Source organism: Wolffia australiana, chromosome 3 (assembly GCF_029677425.1).
Source record: "Wolffia australiana isolate 7733 chromosome 3, ASM2967742v1".
Lineage (NCBI taxonomy): Eukaryota > Viridiplantae > Streptophyta > Magnoliopsida > Alismatales > Araceae > Wolffia > Wolffia australiana.
This window is the reverse complement of record NC_135837.1, coordinates 13,793,345-13,812,959: the sequence shown is the minus strand read 5'-3', so window position 1 is coordinate 13,812,959 and position 19,615 is coordinate 13,793,345. Positions and strand designations below refer to the sequence as shown.

The 19,615-nt window shown below is 38.7% G+C and overlaps 1 protein-coding gene across 1 annotated transcript; it reads right to left on the bottom strand.

The window, feature by feature from the left end:
• Positions 1-8,302: 8,302 nt before the first annotated feature.
• LOC144700975 (alpha 1,4-glycosyltransferase family protein) lies at positions 8,303-19,101 on the bottom strand. Its single transcript, XM_078572597.1, has 5 exons — positions 18,000-19,101; positions 15,372-15,521; positions 15,073-15,210; positions 8,769-8,963; positions 8,303-8,576 (listed from the first exon to the last, which is right to left on the bottom strand). Exons 1-5 carry the CDS (start codon positions 19,061-19,063, stop codon positions 8,390-8,392), a joined length of 1,734 nt encoding a protein of 577 aa, XP_078428723.1. The 5' UTR covers positions 19,064-19,101; the 3' UTR covers positions 8,303-8,389.
• Between the last annotated feature and the right edge of the window lie 514 nt (positions 19,102-19,615).

Genomic DNA, 19,615 nt, shown 5'->3' with positions numbered 1-19,615 from the left:
CATGAGGGATCAAATGTGGACGGTACTTGATGATAGACAAGTTTTGTGAAAGAGTTGGAGGAATCGTGTGTACCTTTTTGAACACATCATAGTTTGTCACTTCATGTGTTGGCAAAATTTCCCCAAGTATTAGGTTGAATCTATTTTCCATGGATTAATTTAAATATTGTATATAATTAATTAATACGGTTTACAAATAAAAAATTATTGAGGATAAGGCTCAAACAAGGGCCTAGAGGCTCACACACATAAGGTTTATTAGACATTCAATGATACCAGAGGTTTTGATAAAAATCTCGGTTATGTATAAAATGACAAATGGTCCAAGTGAGAAACAGTCATGTAAGCCTCTCCTTGGATCTCAATCATTCCTTACTTTTTGAACACCCTTTCTTGGGTTCGGTGGTTTGATTGAAGGATGCAAAATAGTTTCTATAAAACGAAAACTATGATCAATTCCTAGTCAATTAATAAATCACATCACATGAAGTGTACCTTGTGGTGAACTTATTCCACCCTTGTGTTGCTCCCATGGAGATTTTTTTGAAGTTGTTTGTCTGTTTGACCTCGAGAAGTATCCACAAGATCAATGTGCTCTTGGATATCTACTTCTTCTCCAAGTATTCTTGAAGCCCTCGTAGATCTTCTCACCATGAACACAGTTTTCTTGGTTGATAGAGAATATGAGACAAAAGAAAGGGGGGCAGGTCTAGCTGGGCTGGAGTGCCAAAAAAATGTTGCCCTTCCCCTATTTATACTTCACTTAAGATTTTTCCAAAATTCCACTCAGGAAAAGTACATACACCAATGCTTCTATAATCTTATGCGCATAATCGCTATTCCCACGTACCGTTCTAGTTAATTACTTTAGAAGCCCAACATAAATTATTAACCAACATTATCAATTTACTATATCAATGAAGATGATAATTAATAAGGAACTATTTAACCTAGTTGATATGTTAAGTTTCCATCTTGTGGGGTGTCAAGCTACACCCCGTTCTCTAGAAGATACAAAGAAGTATTTGAACTTTCTCATTAAATCTTTTGCCATTATTGGTTGTCATATTTATATAAACCTTTGACCTCACAATATTCTCAAATGAATTAGGGTATGGTTAATCATCAAACCCGAATATTGCACTCTATTATCAGTGATGTGTAATGGGGATCATTGAGAATGCATTCACTAATATCCTCACTACCCTATCCAGGGATTTAGCTTCATCATCTTCCTTGAAAAAAGCTCATCTTTTATTGAGGGCGAATGATCCCATCTTGACTACTCAATCACCTCTGTATGCTTCTTAAGTTATCCAAATATAATACTTGTTCGAATCCCATGGTTAGAGGCTTCTAAACCATAGTCAAAACATAATCATCTGATAATATGTATTTTTAGTACCTTATATGATCATATTTGTTAATATACATTAAATTACTTATATTTGCATGTTATCAAGCTTAAAATGAGTAAATCTATTTTAGAATGAATTTTTAAATTTTATGTATTTTTGAAATTTCTATAACAATTGATTCGTAAAGAATATAATTTTTTAGACATAATATGATTTTTATGGAATTTTTTGACATTAAATTTGGAAATATATGATTTTTCTATGTCAACATATATAATTATACGTATTTTTTGGGATTTAATTTTATTTAATATGAATTTTAAAATATTTTAGCCTTTATTTTATCTCGCACCACCCCGTGTCATCGTTCGATTTGTCGAACAACGACAAATCACATGATCGCTGATGATTGGCGATAGACAATCATTAACTTAGTTAATGATTAGTGCCATCCAATCATTCAGACAAGCAATCATTGTTTCGCGATTCACGAAGTGATGATTGCATTTTAAGTCTAACACCTCGAATCAAGAAAAGGGCAACGTGGACGAATACAAAAAGGATGGCAGTTTTTTTAATAAATGCTACAAATACCGAGATACAAAAGATAAAAAATGACTTTTCTCTCTCCCTTTGGATTTTGGCGCACGATGACATGGTGCAATCTCTTCCAAGTATTTAAAATGAAAAATAAAGAAGAAGAAAAAAAGAATAGAGGGAAGAGGGCGCATGGTGCTCGATGACGTGCCGCCACGTCAGCCTCTGGAAAAACATGTTTTTAATGTGTTTTTCTTCTTTCTTTTTTTTCTCTATTTTGTCTTTTTCTTCTCCCTAGGTGCACATGGCACGGAATATGACAAGTGCCATGCGAAATATGAAAAGCACATAATTTTGAGTGCTTTGACTTCTCAACATGCACGAAAAATGACGACAATGATGAGGAGAGAGAAAATATCAAGGGCTAGGATTTCTTCAACATCAAATGGCCATAACTTTTGATCTACAACTCTGATTGAGCTGAAATTTTGAGCACGGCTTTGTCCTCCCCTTCGCTTTCCATTTATGCCCTTTTATCTTTAAATAGAGGCCAGGATCATTGTGAAATTCATCTTGAACTTGCTTCCCACTTGTGTGGGCTGATTGAAAGATAGTGAGTTTTGAGATCCATCAAGTGTGTTCTTGGTGTCTTGGGTGTGTGGGAAGAAACATTAGAGAAGAGGGGGAGCTTACCGGCACTCACAAATTGATGTAATCTTGGCGCAACATAAGGGTCTAAGGTAAGTGTCCTTGCCTTACTTTGTTTCTCTCCCGACATCATCATTATCATAATTATAGTTTGTTAGCATCCTTATATTTATCTTTTCCCTATCGTTTTACTCCACTATGTATCTATTATCTCATCTTCCTGCTCTACCATCACATTATTCACGCATTTGATGACTATCATATCCGACACGTCTTCTTCCTTATTCTCGTAACACACCTCATAATTCTACTTTTAGTTCCTCTTTTGTTTACTAATTTAAGTTGAATTATAACTATTACATCCTTATACTCCACATCACTAGCTCGCCTATTCTATTCTCGTATATATCCCTTCTCGAAATCACTACATCACTCATCGTATCCACCATCTAACACGTCGTCGTTATGACCCCATCTCGTTTCTCCATCCTCATATATCTTAAACCCTAAATAGTAGAATCCTAATTAACCATCTCTCGTCACTCTCATGACACATTCACCACCGTCTACATTCAACCACTATCATTGTTCACACACTCGACCATCACCGTATCCTTAACTTACTCGTTATATTAACATATAACTTATGTCCTTTTACTCGGTATAACTAGTTCGTATCCTCTACTCTCGTCTTCATCGTTTCTCTCATTAATCATAACTATCAGAAGCAATTAATTCCTTAATCATCGTTCCCTGTGGAGACGATCCGTACTCATCACTAACTAAGTATCTTAAGTGCGGTTAAATATAATTTGTTGAATAATCTCAATTACCAACGATGAATTAAACCCCTAAAATTGATATTATCATTGTCCATCCACAACATCCTCAAGATGTTTGTGGTATCTCAGACCAATGGATCACTTATACAACCCTGAAATAAATAAATTGATTGATGTTTATGTATAATACCATTTAGTGATTCATATGGATCAATTTAGTGAACTCGTTCTTTAAAGAGCACCCACTATCTACCCTTAGTGTCCCCACACTAATGGCCATAGGATCAGCCATACCTATCGCATTAATATGGGCATATAATGTGATTATATCTAGATAATTCAATGTCCATCTTTACTATCCATTGCTTAGGGATATTTAGATTACATGTTTGAAGACTTGTGATCATTGGATTATGATCTTATCACAATTGAGTAGGTTATTTGCATGTATTCAAGGACTTCATTATAAACATTAAACATGAATAAATATTTCATTCCATGAACTTATATAAATGTATGGTGGTGATTGACTTCACAACCACATAATATACATCACCCTTCTTTCCTGGTGTGACTGGAATGGAGAGAAGACCCTCATAGATTTATGGTGGCACTAATAAATAAGATTTATATATGCACTATTAGATTTTACTTTCTGACATGTTAAGACATGTGCCACTTGAGAGAAGACTAGTTGAAGGAATAAATAGATGAAGGATTTATACTAGTGTAAGGTCATTTGATTATTGACATGTTTTGCTTTTATTTAAAGCTCTAGTTTAATTAGTATTTCTTTAGATGCATGAATATTGTTTCAGATCATCTGATCTATCAGATTTCAATTACATTTTAAATGACTTTCTGGTTAAAAAATATAACCAATCTATTTAACATTTATTTTCACATTTTTTTTATAATTCACAAGTATATGTTGTCATGATTAACAATGTTACTAGTAATATAACTATGCTGAAATTTTAAAAAATAAGTTTATGGATGAAGCTGTAATATTCAGTACAACACACAACAGGCCATGCATTTCATATTGGCTTGCCAATTTGGATTAAGAACCTTATCATTATAACACCAATAGTTAATGGCAATGGCTATGAAGTGGCAGAAAATTATGGAAGTGTTTGTATGCTAAAAAAAAACCCTACTTGGTTGCATTAGATACATAGTCAATGTGATATGGAAATCACATGATAAGCTTAGGATTTACATGAATATTGGCAGATCTTGCTTGCAAAACTGCAACAACTAATGATGGAAATGCAGACAAGGTGTAACTTAATTTTGGTAGGTGCAGCATCTAAGAAGTGGGTTGTTGAAAAAAAATTCTGATGATTTCTTGAGCCTGGGTGGAGATATACTATTTAGCTTGAAAAGATATTGAATTGGTTGATATTTTTGTATAAGAACTATGGCCTTTATGTATTGACATAGAATTTTAGCACCTCAAATTTATAATAAATCTCATATTTATTATACATCATTGATATATCGATATAAATGGTGTCAGATAAGATGAGGGATCTTGAAATAGAGTCAAACCATCAAGGGTCATCTGTTATATCTCTCTCTCTCTATATATATTTTATTTGGAGTGTAAAGCTCATGTTTATTATCAAGTATTAAGTGTGGAAGATTTGAATGGATACCAAAACGTGAGGGATCTTTGGATATGGATGATATTCATATCATTATACTTAAATATAGTTCAATACCGTACAGTAAGATTCAAATCCTTACTTTATATAACTAGCCATGAAGTATATATGCCTTAGTGACCCCTATTAATGAACAGTAGTGAATATTTATTATTTAATAATTTATTTATTCAATATAAAGAAAAAAATCAACTATCTTAGTAATCCAAAAACATCAAATGAAAAATTTTATCAGAATAAATTATTATTAGTTTTAAACCTTAAAAAATACATATGAACTTTATGGAAGTGATATAGGATAAACCTTGAATGTTCTGTATTTTTCCACTTTAATAAATTTTTGTGTTTAACCATTTACTTTTGGATCACATAACTTAAGACTCGAATTTGTATTTTCAACAGTAGGCCATGTTCATCTTGAGATCAAATAACTGGAAACTATAGTTTGGAACTATAAGGTTATTTATTAAATGATCCCATGATATTTTTCAATTCAGATTATTTTATAATAACAAAAATTTAAGGTCCGTTATGAAATTTCACACTGCGAAGATATTAACAAATTATAGATGTAAAATCAGTGTGAATTTTAATTAATTAATGATATCAGAAAATCCCTATTTTAAAATTTTTTTATCAATGTGTCATTATATTAAGATTGGATGGACTTGGTTCAAGTATTCTTATGTCGAAGGCCTCAATCAAAAACTTTTACAATTAGTTTGAGGTCACGATTTTTATTAGTAAACATGGATAAGATAATATTGATATAGAGAGATATAAACTTAAATTATACTAAAAATAAACCCTGATTACATGAACCTTTCGTTTTATTGTATCAAGTCAAATATCGCATTTTTTAGGGAACAAAAAATTAGATTAAATCTTTCTTGGAAGAAAATATTCCCTCAGCTTTTACCAAAGTTTTTGTTTAGTTCGTGTGGTTCTAAGAGGGGATTCAAATTTATCAACGCAAACTGTATTCGTAATTTTTATGGTTTCTTTAAAATACAACTACTTTCATCAGAAGTTATCATTCCCATTTTTTTTACTCAGGTCACCATAAATCCATAATCTATATGATAAAGTTTTTTCAAGAAATATGTTCAAGGAAGGGGGAGCTGCCATTCATCCTAAAATATTTTTACGTAAAATGACATTGATCATGGTAAGGAGAAACAAAAATAAATTTGTACTGTGAGTTTATCCTAAAGTTTCTATAAGGTGATTCAAAGTGGTATAGGTTTTCTTCTAGAAAAAATAATTTTGTTTAATTTGATTGTATTCATTAAAATACTCCTTGAAAATATTTTATTATTTAAGGAAAATCCAAAACATTTTGACAGAATAAAATTTTCTTTCTTATTTTTTAGTCAAGAAAAGTAAACTACATGACCAGTAAGATAACAGCAACCATTCGTGAAAAATAAGTGAATTGATAACACAAGTTAAAACTAAATAAATGAAGATATAGCTGGGAATAATCATTTTTTGATCATATTCTGCCTACTCTTTGTTTTTAGAACTACCACAATAAAACTTTTGACCAAGTACATTTATTGACTATAATTTCAACAAAGAGACATATGATTAAATCGGGGTGTCAAATATATATGTTCTATAGCATGAGTGGCAAGCACTACCAAAAATACTATTTTGTGGAAAAATAATGCCCATCAGTAACTGTTTGATGGGAGATTCTCAAGTCACAGTTGATAAAAGCTTAAGATAAGTTATTGATTTCAACAAGTCATCAACCATGTGAATCTGTACCACAAAAGTTAAAGCATGAGAACTATAAATTGAAATGAAAATTAAAGTTTTAATAATTTATTATGTATTCAAAAATTTAATATAATAGAAGTAATGCCTACGAAACATTATCTAAAAATGTTGATTTAACTATATTGAAGTAAAATTGATAACTATCATAATAAAACATCGGGTCAATGCCTTCTTTTCTATCTTACTTAGAGTGGAAGTCAAATCCCCGTACCTTTGATTTTTTTAGACTCTTCATATACTATTCACAATGGACCAAGTACTCTCTATTCTTTTTATTCATATATTAATTTTACTGTTTGAAAACGTCTCTGTGAATCTACTCCTGTTATCTATTAGGTTTACTAAGAGATATTATAAACAAAATGGAGATGCAAAACTTTAGACAGTCACTGTGGTGTAGACCTTCAAGATTCCTTCAAATGTTGAGGTTCAGAACGTGACTTCAGCAAATGTTTCAAGAGTCTAAAGGCAAATTCCGCTAATCTCCATAGAACCATCCTTGCCAAGAATTGAACCCAGGCATAAAAATGTTGGCTATCAAGGCCCATATTTAAAAGAGATACCTTCAAAATCAAAATTCTAAATGTTAATCATGAAGATATCATTAACCATTGTGGTCTAATGTGAATATCATAAAATGGTTAAACATGAGATAAGCATGTTGCGGCTCTAAGAAGATCGGGACCCTGAATCGATTGTTTTAACAAGTCACTAAACTAAATTCTTGTTTGTATCCTATATTTTGTCTTCCCAGTAATGCTTACACTATCTAGATGAATTGTCAAACAATTCCCTGAGCTCTGACACAGATCAAGAGCCAAAAGTTAAACACTTGAAGATATAGTTCCCAGAAAATAGATCTCCAAAGAATTTCAAGTTATAGTTTCAACTTATGGTCTCAAGAACTTCTGATAGGGAACTTTTGTTACACATATTAAGAGTTTAGCTATAATGATTAAAATCTATACCTCTAGGACTTTGAAAGTTTCAATAATCTTTTATAATCATCCATGATGAGAAAGTCCTCTGTGGTCCAAAGGAATGTACATAAACTATGGGTCTTTTATGTCTGAAGAGGACTTAGAAAGCTGGTTCCATGCTGTGATTATGCCAGAAAAATCAGGACTCAGGACCATACCAGGAGGAAATTTATGAAGTTGTGTAACATAAATATTTATATTGATAAGTCTTTTTTTTTCATTTGGAAATCAAACAGAGTTAAAGCCCTAAGTCCACAACAGGCGCTCTAAACCTGTATTAAATTTTATCTTATCAACACATATTTGATTATGGTTAGGACAAGTACAGAACAACATAGATAAATGCCCAAAAATGACCGTCTTCGTCCTCTCTTCGTCAGTAGCCGCCTGTAAAATACATGGATTTTCAAATATAAGTTAATAAAAAAAGAATCTTCTGATTAGGGTTACAAGGGAGCCTAACCAGAAATTCAGTCAGCCTCATTCTTCATACGCAGAAAACGGTTTTTCAGAGTTACTAACAATATGAATTCATAGAGGTGTTAAGTGGCAACTAAGATCTCATTAATTTCCTTAAAAAGGAATGTGATTACCATTAGTTACACATAAGATATTTCCAAAAAGAATGTTTACAAGAGATATATACAGCGCAGACAGTACATATTTATAATCTTTTCAGAGAGGCTACCAGCCTCAGGAACAAGGAAAAAGGTTGAACCGTTCCAGAAATGAAATGCAACAGACTCATTCAAGATTTTGGTCAAAAGATTGGACTGTTGGGCCTCATCTGCTTCGTCAACTGGAGCACTGAAATACCTGCAAATAGATAAAACAGAAGACACAACAGTTCCGCATGAACCAGTAACGCAAGATATATTTTTCTTAATTTATTCATGGAGCTTATTATTGTTCCAAATATTTAAATGATGATGAAGTTACTAAGGTGCCACTTCTCAGCTTAGGTGGATCTTATACTTTATGGGACTTGATTCAGAAATTTAAATGTACCTGATGATATTATTAGCATTGATAGGGAAGAATTTATGAGTTGGCTCCAAATTGAGGGGAAACTCTTTCTGAAGCTTCTCTGGATTGCCTGAGAGCCTGCGGACAACTCTTGTCAAAAGCTGGACCCCGTTCCAGCTCGGGTTATTGCTGTCATATGTTGTGTGGAGCTCCTTCATACACTCCATTAAGAATGGACTGCGAATGTTTCCCACATATTTCTTGGTAAAAATCCCACAAGTGAATTTAAAACATACATAATGAAATAGGACAAAGCAAATTATTCTCTGGTATCATCACTAGCACCATGCTTATTTCCAGAATAACATATTTTTACGATATCAGCATTGAAGTATATGAGGAAGAGTAAAGAGGAAGGTAAGAAAATGGGAAAAGGAACCAATAACGAAGGAGTCATCCAGCTTGATCGATGACATGTGCTGGCAGTGGGAATAACCGCCAGGTAATTTGGTGGGAAAGTTGATGTTTGAATAGGAATATAAATAAGAAGGGAGAGAACGGAACAGGCATTGGTGGTTATTCTACTTCTTTAGGGAGCGGGAGACATCTCCTCGGGGAGCAGATCTGGCGCAAGGTATCTTCTGGGAGTTGCGACTGCATCCGGTTGGAGACATGCCAGAGGGACCTCTTCGGTGACGATCCATTCCACGGAGGAACTTTTCATCCAAGGGGGATAGGAGGCATCGAGGAGACTAGAAGTATTGGTACGTAAGATTTCTTGCATTGATTCTGTGTTGATTTCATTGAGAGGAAGGAGTCGTAACATTAATCTTGACCATTCATTCAACGCAAAGGAAATTCGTAATGATAGCTATTAAAACTATAATCAGGGTGCCCAATCATTTCCAGTTGTTTGAACTTCTAGTAAAAATTGTGAAAAAAAAGTTCGAGAAGTTGAGTGACTGCCAACACACAGGAGAGAGAGAGTGAGAGAGACGGAGAGGACAAAGTCAGGGAAAAAAGATGAAGAATCATTTTTACAAGGGTTAGGATATGCTTATATAAAATACGCCAGCATTGCCTCTAACCCAAGAACAAGTCCCTAATTTATGAGAAACAAGAGCAAATGAAAGAAAGAACTACAAAAGACAAATGAGGAAGGAATGATATATCTTAACAATATGAATTCATAGAGGCAAGTAGATGTCATTCATTCCCAGCATGTGGATAAGACTGCAGCACATGACCAAACAGTTCCTTTTGTAAAAACGCATACTGACTACTATTTCCATTCTCTGAAAGTGCTTATCTAGCTCCAAATATATAATTCTATCATGACTCACTGGATTATGAAATAGATTACTTGTCATGATATAGCTTAATAATTTTTATGTATCAAAAAATGCCTTTAAGAGATATAGGCATGGCGCACCCCTAGAAGCCAAAATAGATAAAATCTAAAAGCACCAAAAGGGGATGACATAAGAGGGTCTCATCATACCTCTTTATAGTAGATGAAAACCCTTAAGACTAATACTCCCAAAGACCATTAATGTATTTATCTCCCATTTCCAACAATCCTCAAGTTGATAATGGATTTCCCACAATTGCAGCTTTGCCGGGGCCTGTGTTGCTGAGCCCCACCACCGCAAAAGGGAGGTGAGGGTGAGGGGGGTGAGGGGGTGTGGGGTGAGGGGTGTGGGGTGGTGATATGGACAGGTATCTTGAACTGGATATCTCAAGAATTACCTTGAATAGCAATCACTGAGATAAATGTGAAATTTGAATTGTCACCAAGGATGAGAAGAGAACGATTACAGACTTCGGAAGAAGATGGAGAAGATTGAATGGTGGAAGAAGATAATGAAGATTGGCATGTATCTCCCCATCTCCCCTTTCTGGTCGCGGAGTGCCTCCCACTATAGCCTCAGTTCTCACTGCCGATTCAACTGAACAACTGTATTTCTTGCCCAGTGGTCTGGCTGATTTATAGTAGGGTCGCACGTGTGACCTGACTTAAAAAGAATGTATCAGGGGGGAGATGGAATCGGTTGCCCAAACTGTTGTCCCTCATTGATAATTGATCACTGGAAAATTTGAATCCGTGAAGTCAATTCACTGTCATCACAGCCACCATGTTAAGATTCAAGCCATTCCCGATGTACTAAAAGCTTTCGATTATAACCAGGTGGCAATTTCTCTTCCTAAAATTTAAAGAGGATGTTGATCTCCAACACTCACACAACACCTGCCACCAGTATATAGCAGATGTTTATAGCCAGATGTACGTTATATTGTTTCTGTTGGATATCAACATCGTGCTTAAGCATTAATAAAAGAAAAAGCACCCTTGCTGTAAGATATTGCTTTCTAACACAGTGGTAGGTACATACGTCATTGTTCTGCATACATACTCTGCAATAAACCTGGAGACAACAGCCTATTTGTAACTGTTAGGTCATGGAGGATACTTAGTAGGGTTTAAGCTAACTAATGGGCCCGAGGCATTGTACTCTGTAATAGCCTAACCCTAGGAGATATTAATAAAAATAACTACTTCAGGCCCAACATGGGCCGCCTAACTTCCCACTAAGGGCCCATTAAGGGCCCATTAGTGTAGGCCCAGTAGGGCCCATATATTAGGCCCAGTAGGGCCTAATATATGTTGGGCCTGACCACAGTCAGGCCCAACTCTCCAACGGCTGAAACCCAGCCATTGGAGAGTCCAGCTGCTTTAAAAGCAGCTGGACCTCTCTGTTTCAAACAGTCATATATTCAAAATATATGACCGTTGGAAACAGGGAATATTCCTTAGGAATATTCCCTTTCTAACAAGTGAAGTTTTTCTTCTATAAAAGGGGGCCCAGTTCAGCAATAAAAATTATTCCTTCTTGCCCCAAATTCTTCTCTCTTCTTTTTTCTCTTTCCATTAATCACAGTAACTGCACTATAACTGGTGATCAATCTTCTGCACAGTATGGATATTTAGATTTGTGTTGCCCTTCTTCTTAAGCGTCTTGCAAGCTTTAAGCTTACTTGAACACTACTATTGCTTAGATAAAAAAAATCTGCCCCAGAATGTCACCTCCATACCAAGGAAGTATTCATCTTTATCAATGTTATAACTTAAAAATCATTAACTTGTAAATTCTAAAGCAATACAAGACTATGCTGTTCGCAATTCATAGCAATCAACAATATTTCCATCTCTCTGAAATAGTAGAACACTAGTCTGCATAGGTCCTTCAGACTTCCGACATCCTGCATTATATATTACCCCCTCTTCCTTAAGCAACTCAAGTCTTCATTCTCATCAGTTGTGATGAGAAGTTCATGCTTCATTGACTTTCTAAGATCGATATGTAGTAGATGAACACGTAACACCTCGAGTTCTTCAAATGAAGGAACAGTACTTCCAACACTAACGACAAGAAGTAATCTTCCATGAGCTTTCATCAATCTTCTAACATTCAAAAATTTGATGGGATAATGAAAATGCATGTTGAAATGTCATACTAGACAAGGAACAGTGTATGATAAGAAGAGAAATTTTATCTTCCCTTAGTGGAAGAGGTCAAAAAAAACTGGAGTGAAAAACAAGGATTTTGTTTGAAATAAGGAGAGTCAGAGGCAGGGCGGAACAAGCAAGCAACCATGGGAGCAAAGAAAAGAGCACGATAAAACAATAGAAGATCTCACGTTCGTTACTTACCTTTACCCTTAAATAAGAACAAAAGAAAATTAAAATTTGGGTAAAGGCACCCTTTTAAAACAGAAATGACTTTTCAACTCCTGTTGTCTCACAAATTCATCACTTGAACATGGCAAGGAAGTCAAACTGAACATTGCTTTGAGCCTTTTCAGTTATTTTAACAAATGAATTTCATCTTCCTGGGGAACTAAATTTTTTTAAGAAAAATAGGGTAGACCACACGAGAACGATGATCAACCTGATGACATTATATAGATGAAAGATTAATACACATGATGACCAAAATGGACCCCTTTCACTCCCTTCTAAACAAGCATCAACAAGAACATCCATTTCATCAAGAAGGCTGTCCGTCGAGGTCGTCCTCCCCATATCCATTGTAGCCATATCGCCCATAGCACCATTAGGAGCCTTACCCATTCTGTCTTCCTCCTGGATCAGTCTTCCTTGATAGAGTCCCAGAAGGCCACATCAGAGGAGACATCCATCCATGGGATCTTCTGCGCTGCCAATATTGCATAGGCACACTGAAGGGCAAAGAAAAGATGGGAACAGTCCTCCTTGTCCCTTATACATGTAGCACACTCTGTCAAGGCATCCAGGACCACTCTCTTTAAGAGGGCTTGTGTCACAAGTTGCTGCCTAATCAACAACCATCCAAAAATCTCCGACTCAAAGGGAACTCTGTTTCCATAGGATGCTACATGTGGTGATGGTTGTTGGATCTTCTGGCAATCTCACTTTGACCTTCATATAGTCATACTGGAAAAAAAGGAGGTGCTTCTCCACTCCCAGCCATCTTGGGTCTTGTTCAGAGTTCAAAGATGTAGTGGCGACTGTTCGATGCCCATCAATTCTTCTGCCCTCTGATCTGATAGAACATCCTCCAAGCTTGGATTCCATGCGCCATCCCAACACTCCCTGACTGTGGCATGAGGGCTCTGTGCAAGGGAGTGGAAACACCTCCCTTAGAATACCTCCAGCTGACTAATCGTCCGACAAATATAAAAAAATGGAGCCATCCCCTGGTTTGGCACCAAAAAATTATCTTGCTTGAGGGAAGATCTATCTGATGCCATGCCAGAAGGTAGATTCCCCTTGAACTGAAACCACACACCTATCTCATTCCAGCCCCAAGCCATAAGTGTCCTTCAAGACATTCAAGACCAGATCCGCCTATGAGCAAATAATTTTGCCCACCATTTTTTCTGCAGCGCCATGTTCATGGATTGTATGTTGATAACCTACAACCCCTTTCCCCACAAGCCACAGGCCTGTAAACTACATCCCAGGAGAACAAAGACATTGATTTGGCATTCCCTGACCCAGATACTCCACAAAAAAACATCATCAACAATCCTACCTTATAGGTATCTTAAAGACCGGGAGGTAAAAAATTGATATCGCTGAAAGGACTGATCGCAGCAGCACCAAGCGCCCCCCCTCAGATAATACTCTGTTTGCCCATCCCTCCAATCTACTCTCCATCTTCTCAATCAGCGGCTGCCAATCTGTGATTGAGAGTCAGCCTCCCGTCAATGATAGGCCTAGATAGTGCATAGGAATTGCCCCCGTGGGTGTTCCCAGGGCTCTAGAGCGCTGTACCTCCTTCTCTGGTGATAGCTCAGACCCCACAAAATGTTGATTTGGCTCCATTTATTTGTAGGGCTGAAAAATCTACAAATAGGTCTAATAACGCACAGAGGTTCCTAGCTTCCTCCACTGAGCCTTCCATAGAGAATGTGGTGCCATCTGCATATTGGAGTAATGGAATGCTAATCGAGAAGCTCACGGTTTAGAAACCCCTAAACAGGCCATGTGCACTTGCTTGAACGGTACCGGTCCACTTCCAGAACGAACAATAATGGTGCCAATGGACATCTTTTCTCAGCCCCCCAATTGTGGATGGATCCATCCCCCCTCTGGGCGCTCATTTTACCGTGCAGGGACAGTCTTCTGCGGGAGGAAATGGTAAGAGTGGGCAAGAGACTGAGATTGTCGTTTTAAATAAGTGACCACTAAAACTTGCATCATCCTCTCTCCAAGAATCATGGCCTGCATATTCGGGACTATGGCAAGTTTGCCTGCGATGATAATATTTTTTCTTTTGCAAAAAGATTGTCTCAAGATATCATTCCATGGAAACAGGTTAACACCATGTAATTCATACTTATGAGGAATTTGTGGAATAATTTCCCAGGAAGGATAACTGACTGTCTTTGGCAATGACACAATCGTGAACAAGGATTTATATCAATACCAATTATTGATATTCAGTACATCATCTTCTAAGCCCATCGACTGAAAAAATGAATAAGACACATGGGCTGGGGCCCCCTTACTGAAGTGACTTATTCCCACATCGGCATAAGTCCCTGAAAAAAGGTCATACGGGCCACTTATACACATGTGGCCCATGTGCCAGTTATAACACTTGGCCCAATTAAAACACATCAAAATAAAAGGAGATATCCACCTGATCAACACTGATCTCTCGCCCTCCTACAATAGGTTCTACAAAAATCAACTGGCTCCATTGCTGATTGAAAGAAAGGAAAAGAACGAGAGCAATACCTTCAAAGCAAGCACAGCAAAAGTAGATGCAGAAGAAAAATAATCAAGACATTTAGATACCTATGCTTGTCAAATGCCATTACTGCTCCATTAAGCACTGGATAGCCATTGATTTCATTTTCCACACCGACAGAATTCTTCAGAGAGGATAACGGCTTTAGAACTATCACATCCCAGTCGAGGTAGACTCCTCCATATCTGACATTTCAAAAGAGAAGAGATATGAAACCGAACTTATTGAAGACTTTGTAAGTTACATTGATTGTCATCTTGAACTTTTCATTTTCCACACTACATAGGTAAGTTAAATGAGGAGATTTTCTCAATTGGACTTCTGTTAATGTAAAATATGAGCTTACTTGTAAAGAGCAGCAAGCCGTATGACCTCACTAGAATGAAGGGGATAATATCTAGTTTTTCTCCAGTTGTGCCATACCGAGGCAAACCCATGAACAGGGGTGGCTTCAAGAAGCTCATCAAGATTCGGCATGGCAGCAGCTATTTTAAATCTGCAGAATGTGAGAAAAATCAAAGTTTATTGGAGTTCTTTAGAATAATAAAATAAAATATAAATAAATCAACGTTTTATTCTCATGTCAGCCGGCAGGTTATCATGTCATTCCCAACTTATGTAGGGTTTCCTACAAAAGTGTAATATCATGTCTGCCTCATTAAGACTGAAAGAATGTACATGAAATTTAGCAAATTCTAGGATTTATTTCACGCTCCTCCCCTTGTGCTGCCTCTCCTCTCTCTTCGGCTCATCCAAAGATTGACATGGTATCCTAGCAAGTTCAAGGAAGATGAAAACGAAGATAAGGGGAGAAGAAGAAGAAACGAGAAGAATGGGGGCAACCACACCATCCCGTGTGAACGCACTGCAGCCAACAGTGCAGCATGCCCCCAAGAGTTCTAAGCTGCATCATTAATGGGTGGCATGGAGGAGGTGCAATCATTACGGCAGCTAATCAGGCCATTAAAAGACGTGCTTGCAGTGTTCGAGCACCATCGGCCACATGATTAGACAGTTGCATTCAAGGCAGATGAATAAATCACGACATGTAAGGAGGCACAGGCACTGAGTGGCCGCGATGAAGACTCCAAGCTAACACCCCGGCAGCTGCATTTAGCATGCAATTGGGTAGCACCAATCAGAGACAACCAAAGTCATCTGCCCATAGGCAGGACTTATTTTCTTTGGTGCGCTTGCCCCATCTGGTTTTGCCCACAGGTCTCATTTGCCATAGCCCTTTCTGGAGCCCCTTGCTGTAGCCCATTTCAACAACCAGGAGAAGCCTGAGAGGACATTCAAGGGACAGTTGACGACCTTGGAGAGAACCAGGAGAAGCTAGAAGATTCCAAGGGAGACAAGACCAGGGGAAGCCAGGTGAGTACCGGGGAAGGATCCACTGCAAAAATGGAAGACAGGGAAACACCTGGGTGAGGCCTGGGAGACCCAGGAGAAGTGGAAGATTGGGAAATGACCCGCCGGACCCAGGATCATAGCATCGGCCGCGGCAGGAGACTGAGGAATTGACTCCTGGGAAGACACTGGTGTTGACCTAGGTTAACTGTGTTCAAATACCTTGGCATTGACAAAGGGTTGAACATGGATTAGTGCAGCAGAAGACATTGGCATTGACTGAGGATCGACTGTATGATTGACCTTGGCTCAGAAGAAGACCCATGGGAAAGATGGATGACGACTGCCATAACCATGGTGACGACTATGATAGCGGCAGCAGACTGTGTGACTTCAGGAGGACCATGCCGTGGATAGCGGCAGATGATCTGGGTGTTGACCGAGGATTGACCGTGGCAGAAGACCTGGGCACTGACAAAGAGTTGACCCTGGCAGAAGACCTGGGGTGTTGACTGAGGGTTGACCATTGCAGGAGACCTTGCCAGGGACTGAGGGTTGACCAGGGCAGAAATCCTTGGCAGTGACTGAGGTTTGACTATGATAGAAGACCTTGCCAGTGACTGAGGGTCGGCGCAACAGAAGATGTCAGTGGTGACCAAGGGATGACCATAAGATTGACCCCAGCAGAAGACTTTGGTGTTGACCAGCACAGTATGGTATATCTCGCGAATTCTTTCATGATTTTTCTCATTTGTCTCTGGCCAATTATTTTCTCTAAAGACGGGTGAGAGGTGCTTTTATATCTACTAATGAGACTAACTTATTGGCTCGTGTTCAGTCACTTTGGTTCCTAGACATTAGTAATTTATCCACATGGTAACTATAACAAGGGTTGGACATTTAGGACCGAGGACCACTGGACCAAACCGGGACCATAGGTCCTCCATTTGAGGGTGGACCGGTTTGTCAAACAGGTTTAGGTCCACGGGTCAAACCGGACCAGAACCCCAAGCATATTATTTGATATTTGTTATAAAATTCTAAAAATATCAAATCCAAATTAACGGAGAGGTTTCTATTGAGCTCAGCGTAGACACCTTATATTTGACCATCTGTGGGCACCCACTGGATGTAGAGGATATTTAACGTTACTTTGAATGTAAATTTTCTACTTTGAATTTGACATTGACTAGTCAACCTCACTAGACAGGGACTGGTCTGGACTGGACCAGGACCGAACAAGAACGGACTGGAACCGGACAGAAGTTCAGGTAAGGTTTAGGTTTTTGCTAAAACGCCGGACCGGACCGGGACCGTCAAACCCTAACTATAACTTCCCTTCTGAAATGCTAAAACAGTCAAACGTTTATCATGGAAGTTATAAAATAACCGTGAGAAAGCAAGAAAATGATAAACAAAAGTAAACTATATTATAGAATATAACAATAAAACTATGGATGCCAATTCAATATAATAAAATAAAATAGATTATGAATTATAAAAGATCACAAGCTCATAAAATAAATACTAAAGCACTATCATATTATTACAATAAATACTACGAGTAATTCACAATATCATATACATACATTTCAAGAGACTGTACAGAGTGCCAAGAAATTACCCATCTCTGACGAAATCAGCAAAAAAATCCAACTCCAACGTCTCCGAAAACACAAGAACGCAGGCATCTTTATGGTGATGCAGGAGGCTTTCAAGAGCCCTCCAGTAGCGAACGCCAAAAGCCCATGGAGGATTATTCCACACCATGAAAACCCTCAACGAGCAATCCTCAGCATAAACAAACTTCCCCACAAAATCAGAGAACGACAAATACCGTTCAATCCCCGGGTAAAATCCCCAATCGCTCCCATCAGGATAAATATGCGAGCTTCTTTCATCAAGATTCAAACCTTCAAATTTACTCGAATCCGTGCCAAGAACTTTCCTCTGCGTTGATCCAACGAAGGGAGAACTATTAAGATCCTTCAACATCAACTTCTTCAGCAATCGATCGCCCCTGCTGAGCCCAGTCAACGAATCCCCATCTGGATCTTGAAGCAGAGGATGATTCATCGGATTCATCAACTCCATCCCCGATCTGAACATTCGATCCTGCCTCAAATACCTCCCTTTAGCCTCAAACCAAGTCGCCCAGCCCTCTCTCAGCGGGGAAGGCCCGCCAGTCTTGATCAGAAGAGCGTCCTCGATAGAACGAACAGAACCCAGCTTCGATCTAATCTCCTGGTCAACGGGCTGATCGTCGGATGCGAAGGAGACCTTCATCCGAGCAGCAAAATCGTCCCCAAGATCGCGACGATCAAGAGGAACGCCCAGAGATCGGCGCATCGCGCCGGCGGAGTGATCCCAGAAGAATTGAGAAGATTGCGAGGCCGGTCGCGCCGATTGTGGGTCGATCTCGGCCTCGGATTCGTCGACGACGTCGAGGGCGTCGATTCGATCGTCGGAAGCGGAAGAATCGCCGGAAATCGCGTCGGGGGATGCCCTAGAATCGGAATTTGAAGGGGATGATTGTTGGGTGGGGAGGACGGCGATGGAGTAGAGCAGGAGAAGGAAGAACGCGGCGGCGGCGGCGGCGTAGCAGAGGTGGCGGCGGCGGCGGGGCCGCCGCCGGGTTGAGGCGGAGCGCAGCATTGCGAGAGGGACAAGGGAAGATCTCGTCGCCATTGACGAGAGCTCTGTAGGCTGCTCTTTCTAGTCTTCGCTCGCAGTCATCGATGACGTTGACGTTGACTTTTACGATGATGATACTGATGATTACTATATGTACTTTGCAATATGTCACATAGACCCACATATAAGTATAGTGCAGGGACGGGACGTGGACGGTTCGGGACGAAATTCGTCCGGGCCTACGTCCCATGTTAGCGTAGGGACGAAAGACGGGACGGTTTTTCGTCCCGTCTAGTCCTCCAGGGACGAATTTTCGTCCCCAAAATCGTCCCGGACGAAATAATACGTTATATATGTATAATATATAATAAGTTGTCCTCACGAGGCCATGTGGCAACATCTCAACCGTCAGACGTGAATCCGGCGGTTTCCCGTCCAAATTCGTCCATCCGTCGTCCAGAGACCTCCGGACGGATGATTTTTTCGTCCCCGCGGGACGAAAACCGTCCTGTCCGGTGGTTCCCAGGACGAATTTTCGTCCCAGAATTCGTCTTTGCCCCTGGACGGGACGATTTTATCGTCCAGGGACGGAAAACCGTCCTGTCC

Coding starts and splice junctions, on each gene's coding strand:
- LOC144700975 (XM_078572597.1), bottom strand. CDS start 19,063: ATGGCGACGAGATCTTCCCTTGTCCCTCTCGCAATGCTGCGCTCCGCC. Junction 15,522..17,999: donor GCTGATTTCGTCAGAGATGG/GTAATTTCTTGG, acceptor CACATTCTGCAG/ATTTAAAATAGCTGCTGCCA. Junction 15,211..15,371: donor CGGCTTGCTGCTCTTTACAA/GTAAGCTCATAT, acceptor TTGAAATGTCAG/ATATGGAGGAGTCTACCTCG.